Source organism: Oncorhynchus mykiss, chromosome 1 (assembly GCF_057628025.1).
Source record: "Oncorhynchus mykiss isolate SJ-2025 chromosome 1, ASM5762802v1, whole genome shotgun sequence".
Classification (NCBI taxonomy): Eukaryota; Metazoa; Chordata; class Actinopteri; order Salmoniformes; family Salmonidae; genus Oncorhynchus; species Oncorhynchus mykiss.
The window spans coordinates 26,503,129-26,519,924 of record NC_143022.1 but is presented as its reverse complement, the minus strand read 5'-3'; the positions used below and the strand labels follow the sequence as shown (position 1 = coordinate 26,519,924).

Here is a 16,796-nt window from a genome sequence, read left to right as displayed (position 1 = left end):
AATAGTTAACGTTGTGTTATGCTAATGAGCTTGCTGATAGATTTACACAATCCTGGATACAGGGGTTTTTTCATAGCTAAACGTGACGCAGAAAACGGAGCGATTTGTCCTAAACAAATAATCTTTCAGGAAAAACTGAACATTTGCTATCTGAGAGTCTCCTCATTGAAAACATCTGAAGTTCTTCAAAGGTAAATGATTTTTTTGAATGCTTTTCTGTTTTTTTGTGTAAATGTTGCCAGCTGAATGCTAATGCTAAATGCTACGTTAGCCATCAATACTGTTACACAAATGCTTGTTTTGCAATGGTTGAGAAGCATATTTTGAAAATCTGAGATGACAGTGTTGTTAACAAAAGGCTAAGCTTGAGAGCTAGCATATTTATTTCATTTCATTTGCGATTTTCATGAATAGTTAACGTTGCGTTATGGTAATGAGCTTGAGTCTGTATTCACGAACCCGGATCCGGGATGGGGAGATCAGAAAGGTTAACCGATCAATAGTTTTTTTTGTCACCGTTGGTGAACATACAGTTGAAGTAAGAAGTTTACATACACTTAGGTTGCAGTCATTAAAACTTGCTTTTCAACCACTCCACAAATTTCTTGTTAACAAACTACAGTTTTGGCAAGTTGGTTAGGACATCTACTCTCTGCATGACACAAGTCATTTTTCCAACAATTGTTTACAGACAGATTATTTCACTGTATCACAATTCCGGTGGGTCAGAGGTTTACGTACACTAAGTTGACTGTGCCTTTAAACAGCTTGGAAAATTCCCGAAAATTACGTCATGGCTTTAGAAGCTTCTGATAGGCTAATTGACCTCAGAAAGACTGTCACTTCCTGACCTTAGAGAGCCTTTTTATGTTTCTATTTTGTTTGGTCAGGGTGTGATTTGGGTGAGCATTCTGTTCTGATTTCAATGTTTTGTGTTTCTATGTTTTGGCCGGGTATGGTTCTCAATCAGGGACAGCTGTCTATCGTTGTCTCTGATTGGGAATCATACTTAGGCAGCCTTTTTCCCTTTTGTTATTGTGGGAAGTTATCTTTGTTAGTGGCACTATAGCCCTTGTAAGCTTCACGGTCATTTCTTTTTTTCTTGTTTTGTTGGCGTCATTGATATAAATAAAGTAATGTACGCTCACCACGCTGCGCTTTGGTCCACTTCTTCTTCAGACGATCGTGACAGAACATCCAACCACAAACGGACCAAGCAGCGTGGTAAGGAGGACTGGACATGGGAGGACATCCTGGACGGCAAAGGATCCTGGACGTGGGAGATCCTGGCCGAAAGGGATCGCGGGCAGCGTGGTACTGGTAATGCACTGTGTTATGCGGTGGAGCGCACGGTGTCTCCAGTGCGCGTTCACAGCCCGGTGCGCTATATCCCAGCTCCCAGCATCGGCCGGGCTAGAGTGGGCATCCAGCCAGGACGGATGGTACCAGCTCAGCACTCCTGGCCTCCAGTGCGTCTCTACGGCCCGGGATATCCTGCGCCGGCTCTGCGCACTGTGTCTCCGGTGCGTCTCCATAGCCCAGTACATCCTGTGCCAGCACCCCGCAGGTGCCGGGCTAGGGTGAGCATCCAGCCAGGACGGGTTGTGCCAACTCTGCGCTCCAGACCTCCGGTGCGGCTCCACGACCCAGTATATCCTGCGCCTGCTCCACGCACCAGGCATCTAGTGTGTCTCTCCAGCCCGGTGAGTCCTGTGCCTGCTCCACGGACCAGGCCTCCGGTGTGTCTCCCCAGCCTGGTGAGTCCTGTGCCTGCTCCATGGATCGATCGAAGCCTCCAGTGATGATCCATGGCACGAAGCCTCCAGTGATGATCCATGGCACGGAGCCTCCAGCGATGATCCATGGCACAGAGCCTCCAATGATGATCCAGGGCCCGGAGGCTTCAGTGATGATCCATGGCACGAAGCCTCCAGTGATGATCCATGGCACGAAGCCTCCAGTGATGATCCATGGCACGGAGCCTCCAGTGATGATCCAGGGCCCGGAGGCTTCAGTGAGGATCCATGGCAGGAAGCCTCCAGCGACGGCCTCCAGTCTGGAGCCTCCAGCTTTGGTCCCCAGTCCGGAGCCTCCAGCGACGGCTTCCAGTCCGGAGCCACCAGCGACGGTCCCCAGTCCGGGACCCGCAGCGGGGGTTCCCAGTCCGGGGCCCGCAGCGAGGGTCCCCAGTCCGGGGCCCGCAACGAGGGTCCCCAGTCCGGGGCCCGCAACGAGTGTCCCCAGTCCGGGGCCCGCAACGAGGGTCCCCAGTCCGGGGCCCGCAACGAGGGTCCCCAGTCCCGGCCAAAACATGGAAACACAAAACATAGAAATCAGAACATAGAATGCCCATGTCCGTACAGTGAGACGCCTAAGACAGCGCTAAAGGTAGACAGGACGGACAGCTGATTGTCCTCGCAGTGGCAGACCATGTGTAACAGCACCTGCACAGGATCAGTACATCCAAACATCACACCTGTGGGACAGGTACAGGATGGCAACAACAACTGCCCGAGTTACACCAGGAACGCATAATCCCTTCATCGGTGCACAGAATGTCCGCAATAGGCTGAGAGAGGCTGGACTGAGGGCTTGTAGGCCAGTTATAAGGCAGTTCCTCACCAGACATCACCGGCAACAACGTTACCTATGGGCACAAACCCACCGTAGCTGGACCAGGCAGGACTGGCAAAAAGTGCTCTTCTCTGACGAGTCGCGGTTTTGTCTCACCAGGGGTGATGGTCGATTTGCATTTATCGTTGAAAGAATGAGCGTTACACCGAGGTTTGTATTCTTGAGCGAGATCGATTTGGAGGTGGATGGTCCGTCATGGTCTGGGGCGGTGTGTCACAGTATCATTGGACTGAGCTTGTTGTTGCACTCTCAACGCTGTGCGTTACAGGGAAGACATCCTCCCCTCCCTCATGTGGTACCCTTCCTGTACGCTCATCCTGACATGACCCTCCAGCATGACAATGCCTCCAACAATACTGCTCGTTCTGTGCGTGATTTCAGCAAGAGGAATGGCAGTGTTCTGCCATGGCCAGCGAAGAGCCCAGATCTTCGGGGGGTGAGGGCTAGGGCCATTCCCCCCAGAAATGTCCGGGAACTTGCAGGTGCCTTGGTGGAAGAGTGCGGTAACATCTCACAGCAAGAATTGGCAAATCTGGTGCAGTCCATGAGAAGGAGATGCACTGTAGTACTTAATGCAGCTGGTGGCCACACCAGATACTGACTGTTACTTTTGATTTTGACACCCCTTTGTTCAGGGACACATTATCATGTTAAATTTGCTGAAAATAAACGCAGTTGACAGTGAGAGAACGTTTCGTTTTTGCTGAGTTTATTTGTGACACGTGACCGGCTGCAAGTCCCACCTCTCCATCTCCTCATTGGTTTTTAGGAGCATATACCCACGTAGGTGATTGAAAGATGAACTGAGTGAACCACACTCCAGTCCAGTTGGTGGGTCGCCGGCCGCACCTTAAAGTTGGTTGCCAACCACCATATAAAGTCCAAAGAAGAAGAAGACTGAAGGAGGAGAGATTACACGAAACTAACTAGGTTGACCCTTTTATCTGTGGATTATTTGTCGGATTAGAGGACTTTGTGTATTTCAGGTAAAATAACAACCCAATGTTTATATCCCAGGACAAATTATCTAGCTAAATTACCATGAATGTTTCATGCGTTTCGACCTGTCACCAAATATAGTTGGTTCAGAGTTTGTTTTGATATTTCAACCTGCGTGTCCTGATCAACATGCACGCTATGGCGCACGAGGACGCGCGCGGTCTAGTCAGCATGTAAAGGTGCTTTTGAGTTGTTCTGTTTTTTTATCCTCTTATGTTTGTTGTGTTGTAAGCAACAACATAAAATGAAATATTTGTTTCTTCTTTTTTTTCTGTGAAGCACATTGCATATCTGAAATTTACTGTATAAATAAAGCTTGATTTGATTTGATTTCTCAAACTCGATCCTGCCAATGCACCCTTGTCCCAACCAAGCAAAATCAAATAAAATCAAATTGTATTTGTCACATGCGCCGAATACAACAGGTGTAGACTTTACAGTGAAATGCTTACTTACAAGCCCAAACAATGCAGTTTTAAGAAAAAAAAATGTTAAAGTATTTCCTAAAATAAACTGAAGTAAAAAATAACACATAATTAAGGAGCAGCAATAAAATAACAGTAGCAAGGCTATATACAGGGGGTACCGGTCCAGAGTCGATGTGCGGGGGCACAGGTTAGTCGAGCACCCAAGCTAACTGGCTAAAGTTGGCTAGCTTTCTAGCTAGCTACTTCTAGACACAAATGAGAGAACACCTCACTCTGACCATTTTACTCACCATAGCATAGCTGGTTAGGCTGTTTACATGTTATCTAGAGCGTTCTTGACTAGCTATTACTTTTTTTGTCTATGTTTGCTGACATTAGTCATATTCAGCGGGTGTTGCACTTTTGTAAATTAATTTGTTATTCTGCGCTCTGGCACACTCAGACGAGAGTGCTCTGAAATCGGAGTAGATAGCATATCTCTTGAGTTCGCAAATTCACTCTGGCTAACTGGATAACAGTCGTTCAAGTTCTTGCTAGCTAACCAAATGACACCTGCATCTCTAGCTGTGTATAGCCACAGAAAAACGATATGAGAGGAAAAAGTCAGTCACTCACCCACTCCTCCAATAGCATGACATGACTTAGGCTCTAAGGCCTATTAGCCATGTTATGACTGACTTGTGGTCATTGCCCTTGCTAGTTTGATTGTATTGACATTCCCAGACTTAGTTGCATTTGTCCATTTACTTCCAAAATATTGAGTCATTGAAACTGAAACACTGAATCCCGAATGGAGGCAGCAAACAAAAGCTATGATTTACAACCTGATAGCAATATTTGTTGGACTACCAAGCATTGAACTGCATCCATCTATTCTGCCAATAATGCCTTAGTTGTACGTCATGGAATATTGAGTCAAATATAATCTATTTTTAAAGCCTTATATATAGTTGGTATTGTAGCATAAACTGGGAATGTTATACTTTTGTCTGTTTGTTTCATATCTGCAGAAAAGTGAAAACGCTGTCCGTTCCACTTTAAGGTGTCTGCAATAGAATAAATGTGGCAAAAATTAATATATGCATTTCTATAGCATTAAAATATTTTTTACAATGGTGGGGGAGTGCCAAGATGGAAGCACGGTGGCTTCATAGTCTACAGAGGTTGAACTGGCTGCGAACAGACACTGTAGGTTAGTCCATGTCCTAAAAGGATGGCAATGATGTTAGACATCTGATTGCCAACGGATGTCATTAAACCACCCGATTGCTCTTCCCTCTCTTCCTCTTCCCCATTTGTACTCTCTTGTCGTTCATTGAATGTCAAGAAGGAAACTTCTTCATCTACACACTATTTAAAGGAAAGGAGTTTCAGTTGTGGTCATACTGTCTGACTCAATCTGCCATGTTGTTCCCTCATCTCATCTGGGCACAATTATGTATTTCATTATGTGCACGTACAGTATCAATAAGATACTAAGAGAGGGAAGATATAAGATAGTTTGTCATGGCTGCCTATTGGAAGATAACAAAGGTAGTGGTGTGTAACATGATGTCTGAACTACATCATCTCTCTCCTCACAACAGAATGATTTCCCAATGAGAAGGGGTGACAAGAAGTGATGAGACACTGGACTTGAAGAAGCCTAGTAATGAGTGGGGTGGACAAAGACACCATCTAACCCATCATCACTATTTCTCATTTTTAAGTTTTTACTTATTTCTCTTTTCTTTGCTCACTCAACCGTTCCCATTTCTTACTGTACATTAGAAACCTGAACACCGAAAAGTACATTTCTATGATGTGTTAGTCCTGTGTGGTTCAGCTGGTAGAGCATGGCACTTGCAACACTGTGTTCGATTCCCACAGGGGACTAGTAGAAAAAAATATGAAAATGTATGCATTCACTACTGTAAGTCACTCTGGATAAGAGCGTCTGCTAAATATGTTAAATGTGTTATGTCCCATCTGTGGCCCCTACCACAAGTATCTAAATTAGAGGTCGACCGATTAATCGGAATGGCCGATTAATTAGGGCCGATTTCAAGTTCTCATAACAATCGGAAATCGGTATTTCTGGACACTAATTTGGCCGATTTTTAAATAATTTTTTCACCTTTATTTAATCTTTATTTAACTAGGCAAGTCAGTTAAGAACACATTCTTATTTTCAATGACGGCCTAGGAACGGTGGGTTAACTGACTTGTTCAGGGGCAGAACGACAGATTTTTACCTTGTCAGCTCGGGGATTCAATCTTGCAACCTTACAGTGAAGTAGTCCAACGCTCTAACCACCTGATTACATTGCATTCTATGGGGAGCCTGCCTGTTACGCAAATGCAGTAAGCCAAGGTAAGTTGCAAACTAGCATTAAACTTATCTTATAAAAAACAATCAATCAATCAATCATAATCACTAGTTAACTACACCTGGTTGATGACAATACTAGTTTATCTAGCGTGTCCTGCGTTGCATATAATCGATGCGGTGCGTATTCGTGAAAAAGGACTGTCGTTGTTCCAATCTTCCAATGGGAAGAAGGATGTAGCCAAATACAGGACCATTCTGAAAGAAAACCTGATGGAGTCTGCAAAAGACCTGAGACTGGGACGGAGATTTGTCTTCCAACAAGACAATGATCCAAAACATAAAGCAAAATCTACAATGGAATGGTTCAAAAATAAACATATCCAGGTGTTAGAATGGCCAAGTCAAAGTCCAGACCTGAATCCAATCGAGAATCTGTGGAAAGAACTGAAAACTGCTGTTCACAAATGCTCTCCATCCAACCTCACTGAGCTCGAGCTGTTTTGCAAGGAGGAATGGGAAAAAAATTCAGTCACTCGATGTGCAAAACTGATAGAGACATACCCCAAGCGACTTACAGCTGTAATCGCAGCAAAAGGTGGCGCTACAAAGTATTAACTTAAGGGGGCTGAATAATTTTGCACGCCCAATGTTTCAGTTTTTGATTTGTTAAAAAAGTTTGAAATATCCAATAAATGTCGTTCCACTTCATGATTGTGTCCCACTTGTTGTTGATTCTTCACAAAAAAATACAGTTTTATATCTTTATGTTTGAAGCCTGAAATGTGGCAAAAGGTCGCAAAGTTCAAGAGGGCCGAATACTTTCGCAAGGCACTGTATATGCAACAGTTTGGGCTGCCTAATTTGCCATAATTTTACGTCATTATGACATAACATTGAAGGTTGTGCAATGTAACAGGAATATTTAGACTTATGGATGCCACCCGGAACGGTTCCGTATTTCACTGAAAGAATAAACGTCTTGTTTTCGAGATGATAGTTTCCGGATTCTACCATATTAATGACATTAGGCTCGTATTTCTGTGTGTCATTATGTTATAACTAAGTCTATGATTTGATAGAGCAGTCTGACTGAGCGGTGGTAGGCACCAGCAGGCTCGTTAGCATTCATTCAAACAGCACTTTCGTGCATTTTGCCAGCAGCTCTTCGTTGTGCTTCAAGCATTGCGCTGTTTATGACTTCAAGCCTATCAACTCCCGAGATTAGGCTGGTGTAACCGATGTGAAATGGCTAGCTAGTTAGCTAATAGCGTTTCAAACGTCACTCGCTTTGAGACTCGGGAGTGGTTGTTCCCCTTGCTCTGCATGGGTAACGCTGCTTCGAGGGTGGCTGTTGTCGATGTGTTCCTGGTTCGAGCCCAGGTAGGAGCGAGGAGAGGGACAGAAGCTATACTGTTACACTGGCAATACTAAAGTGCCTATAAGAACATCCAATAGTCAAAGGTTAATGAAATACAAATGGTATTGAGAGAAATAGTCCTATAATTCCTTTAATAACTACAACCTAAAACTTCTTACCTGGGAATATTGAAGACTCATGTTAAAAGGAACCACCAGCTTTCATATGTTCTCATGGTCTGAGCAAGGAACTGAAACGTTACGATTCTTACATGGCACATATTGCACTTTTGTTTTTGCATTATTTAAACCATTGGTCCTCCAATAATCGGTATCGGTATCGGCGTTGAAAAATCATGATCGGTCGACCTCTAATCTAAATCCCTCTGCCTACACAACTGTCTTTGACTGACAGGTCCCTTTTCAGCCACAGGGCAAGAACACACATGGTTTACACAAGCATAATGCAAACCAGAGAAAGATCATTCACAATGGCACTCCATTCCCTACATAGTGCAGTACTATCAGAAAAAACAGAACATCTAGAACATTAAAGGGTTCTTCAGCTGGCCCTATAAGAGAACCCTTTGAAATCATTTTTTTGGTTCCAGGCATAACCTTTTTGGGAACCCAAAAGGGTTCTACCTGGAACCAAAAAGGGTTATCCTATTGGGACAGTAGGGTTGCACATTTTGGGGAATATTCAGAGGTGGAAACTTCCGTGGGAATTAATGGGAATATATGGGAATTAACAGGAATAAATGGAAATATATGCAAATGAATATTAATGCCATTTAAATGTAGATGTTTTTTGCATTGGACATATTTACCATATCATACGGAGACAGAAACAGAAACCTTTTACCTTATCATAAGTAGACAATTGCAAATGATGAAATCCTTCCAATAGAAATAAACAAAACTATTTAGTTACGAATTGAACTTTAATTAAATGAGTTGACTCTTCACATGGGATGATTTCACTGAACAACAAAAGAAAGGGAATATTGAATGATCCCCAATGATCCGTCGTATCTCCCAAAAACGTTTTCAACATACATCTGTAAAATGAAAGAAACTAAAGTCTAGAAACTAAAGATTTGGTTGTCTTCTTCACAGGCTTCCATGTCATCTCCCTGGACCTCCTCAATGTCCACCTCTTGAACATCAGACTCTGAGGCCTCATCTTCACTGTCACTTTCCAACCTTGTTGAGGATGGCTCGTTGTCAGGCTCAAAAAGCCTCAAATTTGCCCGGATGGCCACCAATTTTTCAACCCTTGATGATTGCAATACAGTCTGCTTTCTCTATGATTTGCTTGATCTTCACTTGAACTCTGTTGAACTCTGCATCCATCAAATGATCAAATGACTAGATAAAGCATGTCTGGTTGGAGGGGTGTATGCTGGTCGAAGAACATACAGAAATCTCTTCCAATACACATTGCCTGAGAGCATCAGTGGTGAACCAGTTGCATACACAGCAACTGCGTACAGCTCAAGCAAGATATTCATCAGCATTTCTCTGACTGCGTTCCTCCATTTAGTCAAAGAAATGGATTCCAGGAGGACCATGAGCTGTTGCTATCAATAAGGTGTCTGATTCCTCATTTTCACCTCAAATAGAAGGGACTTTTGTCAGAGGTTGCTTGTTGTGAGCGCAGAGGGAACTTTATGCACTTGGCCAGATGATTTTGCATCTTTGTTGCATTCTTCACAGTATTTGAAAATGTACACAGCTTTTCATTCTACATTAGCTGCAGTGAAATGTATCACACATCAGATGGTGCCCGTGGCATTTTCCTGTAAAGATTAGATTTTTTAAATAAAAAAACCCTAATACAATTCCATGTACAGATAAATAGTTAAGCAGTTAGATTAAACAACTCCTGTGTAAGATAAATGTTTTAAAATGAAACATGTATGGAAACAGGTGAATTAACACTCCTCAGTTAGCAGGCTCACGCAAGCTAAAACTCACATGGTAGCAAAAACTAATTTGCAAAAATTGTTAACAAGTTAAAAATTATTTAAACTCACTTTGCTGTAGGCTACTATTTACTAGTTAACAAAAAATCATGTATGTCATATAAAATATATTCACCCCACTCAGTATTGTAATCAAAACTTACCAGAGAGCATGTAGTCCTTGGCTCAAACAATGATGGAAGAATGCACTGTGCATGCAGAGGGTTGCAATTCCATTGAATTGGGGATAGTTTAACCACAATATGCCACAAGACCTAGAATTGCCTTATGTGTATCCCACAAAAAAAGGTTCACTGTTATAAGCTAACTTTTTTGATGAATTTAAGCAAAATTCAAGGGCTTAACTTCCCATGGAAAATTTCCTGAAAAATTACGGAAATTTACTGGAAAGTTTCCGACCCTTTGCAACCCTAGGGGACAGCACAAAACAACTTTTGGAATCTTTTTTTCTAAGATTCTATCATTTTCATCATAGGTACACTTTAACTATGACAGACAAATGAGGAAAGAAAATCCAGAAAATCACATTGTAGGATTTTTAATTAATTTATTTGCAAATTATGGTGGAAAATAAGTATTTGGTCAATAACAAAAGTTTATCTCAATACTTTGTTATATACCCTTTGTTGGCAATGACAGAGGCCAATGTTTTCTGTAAATCTTCACAAGGTTTTCACACACTGTTGCTGGTATTTTGGCCCATTCCTCCATGCAGATCTCCTCTAGAGCAGTGATGTTTTGGGGCTGTTGCTGGGCAACACAGACTTTCAACTCCCTCCAAAGATTTTCTATGGGGTTGAGATCTGGAGACTGGCTAGGCCACTCCAGGACCTTGAAATGCTTCTTACGAAGCCACTCCTTCGTTGCCCGGGCGGTGTGTTTGGGATCATTGTCATGCTGAAAGGCCCAGCCACGTTTCATCTTCAATGCCCTTGCTGATGGAAGGAGGTTTTCATTCCATTCATTCTTTCCTTTTCACGGATCAGTCGTCCTGGTCCCTTTGCAGAAAAACAGCCCCAAAGCATGATGTTTCCACCCCCATGCTTCACAGTAGGTATGGTGTTCTTTGGATGCAACTCAGCATTCTTTGTCCTCCAAACACGACAAGTTGAGTTTTTACCAAAAAGTTCTATTTTGGTTTCATCTGACCATATGACATTCTCCCGATCTTCTTCTGGATCATCCAAATGCTCTCTACCAAACTTCAGACCGGCCTGGACATGTACTGGCTTAAGCAGGGGGACACGTCTGGCACTGCAGGATTTGAGTTAAAACAGATGCCATTAATACAGGTAACAAGTGGAGGACAGAGGAGCCTATTAAAGAAGAAGTTACAGGTCTGTGAGAGCCAGAAATCTTGCTTGTTTGTAGGTGACCAAATATTTATTTCCACCATAATTTGCAAATAAATTCATAAAAAATCCTACAATGTGATTTTCTGGATTTCTTTTCTAATTTTGTCTGTCATAGTTGAAGTGTACCTATGATGAAAATTACAGGCCTCTCATCTTTTTAAGTGGGAGAACTTGCACAATTGGTGGCTGACTAAATACTTTTTTGCCCCACTGTATCCTAACTGGCCAGAGTGTAGTGTATGAGAGCAGACAGTGGAGGGGCCGCTGGTCTCGACAACCTCTGTTAAGGTGGCTCCCCAGGGCCAGTCTAACATCTCCTCTTTCTGGGCTTTTGTCCCTGATGCCCAGTAGTTCTTATCACCACTTTTGCTCCTCATACACCCTGCCCATTGCTCACTAAGAAAATGTATTCACTCACTAGTGTAAGTCGCTCTGGATAAGAGGTGGAGGTGCAGAGTCATAATTTTGTGTGACATACAGATATCATATTCTACAGGTCAAGAATACATGCTTCCATGTCCAATATCACAGTAACGGTTGTGGGCAGAGTCATTCCCGTGATGCTCCGCTCCCTCCGCCTGCCAGCTTTAAAACCAGGTCAGTCTGGATTGTTTACCAAGGCATTTTTACACCCCGGAACAGTACAGAGCGCTGAACACAGTAGGAGCAAATGGCCTCTCTTATCGGCAGCGCTGGGGGGGGCTTGTCATAACACACTGTCCCCCGGCCAGCGGCCTGGCTGCCGACTGCCTGACCACTGCCACGTGGCCCATGGCTATCCAGGACACACATCGATACACCAGCTCTATACAAACCTCTACATCTAGACCCCAATGTAAATACTACAACAACACCCATAACCTCAGCCCATCAATCAAATTATACAGTCTATAAATATCCATCATCAACTGCACAGTGGACACTAAAGAATCATTGGTCCCATTGTGCAATGTGTCCCTATTAATACCTATATATTTATATGGCTGCTACATAGGCAGGTACAGAGTAATTACAGTGTAGGTGCACATTGTCACACATAGTCCCTACATCACAAAGCAGCACCAGCAGTATTAGAATGGAAGGTGGGACACGGCTGTTATGTACTTGAGGAAAAGGCTCTTTGCTTTACGTTGCTGGGGTAAAAGTCCACCTACAGTACAGGATTGTATGTGCAAACCCCACACCAAAGACAAAACACAGCAGGGCATTTCCATGTAAAAGAACCAATGAGCACCAACTTGAAGTTCATAGAACCATTTGGGTGTCAAATGAAAGCTAAGAGTCTATGTTTTGTGGAAATGAAGGAAACCATTTTCCATCTTAAAAACTGGGCATAAGTAAAGGCTTTGATTTCTTGATAAGCAGATGAAAAACTTTGAAATCAAGGGTTTTTGTTTGGAATATATTTTTTTAAGTGAAAAAAATGAGTCAAAGCATAATTATGTTACCGTGGAATTGCCCAGTATCAATTACTGCAAAAGTAAATAGTTTGACAAATATTAGGCTATTGTAAGTAGGTGGCAAGTATTCCCTCTTTAACAAGGTCCTTGCTTTAGAGGTCAGAGGTGAAACCATTTACAACTGCTCCAGGGGACCAAGGAGCAGAGCATCATAATTCACACTACAGTCCCCAGAGTAAATAGCAGGAAGGTGTAATAACTCATCCACACACCAAACAGGCAGTGTTTCCTCTGTAACCCTGCCAACTTCCCCACACAGGCAGCCCATTCACCCACTAACACTGTTCAACATCATATCTATAGGCTATAACCTAACGACAAAATAAACCAATACACACAGGAATCCACCAACAAAATGAGCAAATACCCCAAAATATGATCTAATATTGGGCTGTATTGTACTGCACAGTACTCCACTGTGCTCTGCTATATATCCATAATTATGCATCTCTGTGTAGTACAGATCAGGGACTCATGATGTCATTCTGGAGATTGGGCCCCAGAGCTTAACAAAAGTTCACATCGAGCTAAAAGTAGAACAAAGAAGGAAAAACACACAAGAGAAAGCCACCAAGGCGCTGTGTGTGTATATATGGGCGTATGGGTTTATGAGTGTGTGTCAGTCTGAGACTCTGAGACATGTATTTTCATTATTATTACTGACTTGGGAAGATTGGATTCATCTTTCAATTGTAAAAATAAAAAAAAAACAGTCATATGGCCTATAGAGGTAAATGTAGTCATTAAATGTTCGCAAACTGAACAGACTATTTAAAAGCATCACAATTCTGGCGTAATCCGTCATCATCTAATATCTCGTAGTAAAATCAACAACTTTTAGCGTTATGCTGATGCTGGATTTTATTCCTTTTAGCGGCATAGACGTGCTCTTCATTTTTTGCCAAAAAAGCACTCAAGATAATCATCAACGAACACAACATTTCAATGATATCTTACATGGAATCTACACTGAGTAATACGTGGTATTAGTTTTAATTTAATTAATCAACTACAATGCTTGTTAGGGGAAAAAAACAGGGGGCGGGGAAAAGGGTGAGGTTGAAGAAGAGGGAGAGAAATGCATTCACACCTATCATCTAATTATACAACATTAATCACATTAACGGTGGAACTGATTGCCAGGGTCCAGGCCTTGCTGCTCCTCCGTGTGGCTTTGTTATTGCAGTGGAGTCTTAGCCTGCCTGCTCTGTGCTGATAACAACTCTAATCGCACTTGGCAATCTCTATCTGCACTGGAGATCGGGCCCCAGGGCTTATCAAAAGTTCACATCGAGCTAAAAGCAGAACAAAGAAGGAAAAACACACAAGAGAAAGCCACTAAGGCGCTGTGTGTGTATAAATGGGCGTATGGGTTTACGAGTGTGTGTATGAGACTGTGTGTGTGTGATCCATGTATTATTATAATGTTTTACTGGCCTGGGAAGATTGGATTCATCTTTCAATAGTACAACAAAATGTAATATGACCTATAGAGGTAAAAGTGTATGTAAGACCTCCATTCAAAATAGAACAGGGTTACATCCAAACTGTTTAATTTATTTTATATAAAATCTCAATTCAAAAACACCCTAGATGAATATATACACTTTCAGAGCAACTGCCATTGTCTAAAGAGATGAGGTCAATGTTAATTCAGAGATGTCTGAACCTACAGACGTGACTTTGTGGTTTCTATAGGCGGCCATGCATTATTCATGGTGACCTCTGAGCTTTATCAGTGATGTCATGAGGGCAGAGCTGCAGAGAATGCTGCTGTATCTGTGGATCTGACTGAACTTATCTATCAGTGATCAGCAGGCAGCCTTATCAGCCCTGCACATCTCAGAGAGGGCGAGCTGTCTGCTTTCAAACCTACAATCTATCATTTCTGTATTCCTGGATTTTTTCCACTATGCCTTATCAGGCCTGCTATCCTTATTTCTGGTCTTATCTGCTTCTCCCGTTTTTTTTATTTTTTATCAAAAGATACACCCAGCTAGTCCCAAACAACAACACAAACACGACAAAGATGAGAATGCAGCAGCCAAATGTAATTATAATGCAAGCTCAATCCCAATCGCCTCCATCTGTCTCACACTATCGGGGGAGCGATCACCGCCCTGCTTATCCTGTCTCCATCTCAACTGCCAAAATATAAGCCCTGAGATCCGGACCCAGTGCCCCATTCATATCTTTCCATCGAGGAGGAATGGATAATCAGTTTGAGAGATCTTCACCATCGGGAGAATTACGCACAAAAGACGTAGACAAATATCTACCCTGAGTTGAGGCTTCCATAATGCTGGACACATCTGTTTTTGGTCCAGCATTCCAAATGCCACCACCGCCCAGTAAGTGTGCTATAACCACAACACAGTAATGAATTAAAATATGGGCTAGTACAGAGAAGCAAGCTTGTGATGCTTATGGAACAATATGGTAGACGTCATCAAACTCCAAGTCCTTATCACTTCTCCTCCTACATTAAAATGTCTGCCAAGGCACAAGAGAATCATGGGACTTCTGTGTCACATCAAGAAGCCAGGAAGCATGATGGTGTAAGCACTGATAAAGACAAAGGCCATGACACCCCTGATATGCTTACAGCTTAGATTTATCCTCTCCAGTGTCTGGACTATATCCACAGTCAATGTGAGACTGATGGGTGATCAATTGGAAGACCACTATGGGAAAATATTAAGTAAAGGAAATAACTTTTTTATATTATTATTATTTACATTACTGCTAGCCAACAGAACAATCATCCTCTTCATTAATAACATAACATGTGAAGAGGATTTTTATTTTTCATAATAATAACATAATAACACTAGCCTACAAAAATGCTTCCATACTTAGTCAAATACTTTTTAAAACCTATATCTCTCATGTAGCCTTTTCAAGTGGCTGCTTTGAAGATGGCATGTTGCAGAGAGTCCATTTGGGAAGTTGGAGAGTCCATTTGGGTAGATAGCATGACCGCCCAATGGTGTGCCTTTTACTAGAAGCATCTTTATGGGCACTTTATGCATAACCTTATCATGTGATTTCTCTTTCGTTTTAAGAGTTACTTTCTGCTTTATTTTTTAGCAACCCTTTCAAACTCAACCTCCAAGATATTGCTACTGTGCTTATCGGACCAAGGCATCTCTTCTGCATGAATAACTGAAAGAGGGCCTGGCACCAGAGCAAAACGCAGTAGGCAGCCAGGGAGTGAGTGTATGTTTGAGAGAGACCTTTTAAATGAACGCCTATGCATTAAAGAGTTAAAAGGATAGATGAAAAAAGATCCAATTGTAACCCACTATCAGAATGCGAGATCAGCAAGCGCGCTATCTGACGCCCCATCTCTGGAAAGAGAACTGAAAAGCCGGGGGAAATGCAACGCCAGCCTCAGTGCAGCTTCAGACAGAAAACAAATAAAAAAAGATCCAATTTTAATCTTTATCTCGCTTGCGATCGGATCGCAGTTTATCTGCGTTCACATCGCCTTTTTCAGAGAACAGTGACGTTTCCACAACATAATTAAACAGGAAACCACTGTTACAGTTCAGTTGCCAATGGACAAAACGTTTTTAAAAGAGCAAGCAAATTCAACGTTTTATTAAGCCTAGGGGCCTATATTGCAACTAAATAAAGTCGGGTAGAGACTGCAAGTTAGGCTACATGGCCCTAACTAAGTAACCCAATGTTAAAACCCACTGTGACAAACTGCATAAACCATTTATTTTTGCCTAACCTACATATAAAACAATTATAGCTTTCACATGATGTTCACATTGCTACTTCAAAACAACATTTGATTGCACACTCACTGTGGACAGTGGAGCAGGATATCGCCGAAAACATTGCTTACACTGAGATGTACTTTACATCATATTTAAAATGATAGATTATTTTGAATACATGTGCTCTAGTAGGCCTACTAAGCATTTATAACAGTAGTATTTAAAACAGTAGCATTTATAACATGTGCTCGATATTAGGCTAGTTGACTAGCCTATATTTTAAATGTATTTGAGTCAGTATGCTATACATTGAAACTGTTGGCTACCCTACATCAAAGGCTAAAAAGAATGCACATTTCCATAACATTATTATAAACATAGTCGCATAGCCTAATCGCATTTTTATAATAGTTTGGCATGTCATTTGTAGAAATATTATTTTGGTCACTGCTAAATGTCACAAACCTATTCCACCTGTCAAAGTATATACAGTATGTTCGCAATGAACCACCTTTAATAAAGATCAATGTGAACTTA

The 16,796-nt window shown here is 42.1% G+C and overlaps 1 protein-coding gene and 2 long non-coding RNA genes across 9 annotated transcripts in view; 1 reads left to right on the top strand and 2 right to left on the bottom strand.

Annotated features, from left to right (window-relative positions):
- The window catches only part of LOC149985455 (uncharacterized), a 20,654-nt gene extending 19,519 nt beyond the window's left edge, over positions 1–1,135 (bottom strand). The window contains exon 1 of the long non-coding RNA XR_016491148.1: positions 494–1,135. This is a non-coding gene — a long non-coding RNA (uncharacterized LOC149985455). The remainder of the gene's footprint in view (positions 1–493) is intronic.
- The window catches only part of LOC110519941 (zinc finger protein ZFPM1), a 95,478-nt gene that overhangs the window by 78,169 nt on the left and 513 nt on the right, over positions 1–16,796 (bottom strand). For 2 of the 6 annotated variants that reach the window (XM_090217246.1, XM_090217274.1), the window contains exon 1: positions 1,149–1,281. The exons of the other annotated variants lie outside the window; for them this stretch is intronic. In XM_090217246.1, coding sequence (XP_090073372.1) covers positions 1,149–1,242 — 94 coding nt within the window. In that variant the 5' untranslated portion in view covers positions 1,243–1,281. Of the gene's footprint in view, positions 1–1,148; positions 1,282–16,796 lie in introns of those variants that run through there. 6 annotated transcript variants of the gene reach the window in all.
- The window catches only part of LOC149985454 (uncharacterized), a 17,791-nt gene extending 995 nt beyond the window's left edge, over positions 1–16,796 (top strand). The window contains exons 2-3 of one of the 2 annotated variants that reach the window (XR_016491133.1): positions 130–191; positions 8,848–16,796. This is a non-coding gene — a long non-coding RNA (uncharacterized LOC149985454). Of the gene's footprint in view, positions 1–129; positions 192–1,179; positions 1,318–8,847 lie in introns of those variants that run through there. The other variant, XR_016491134.1, reaches the window with a different exon arrangement.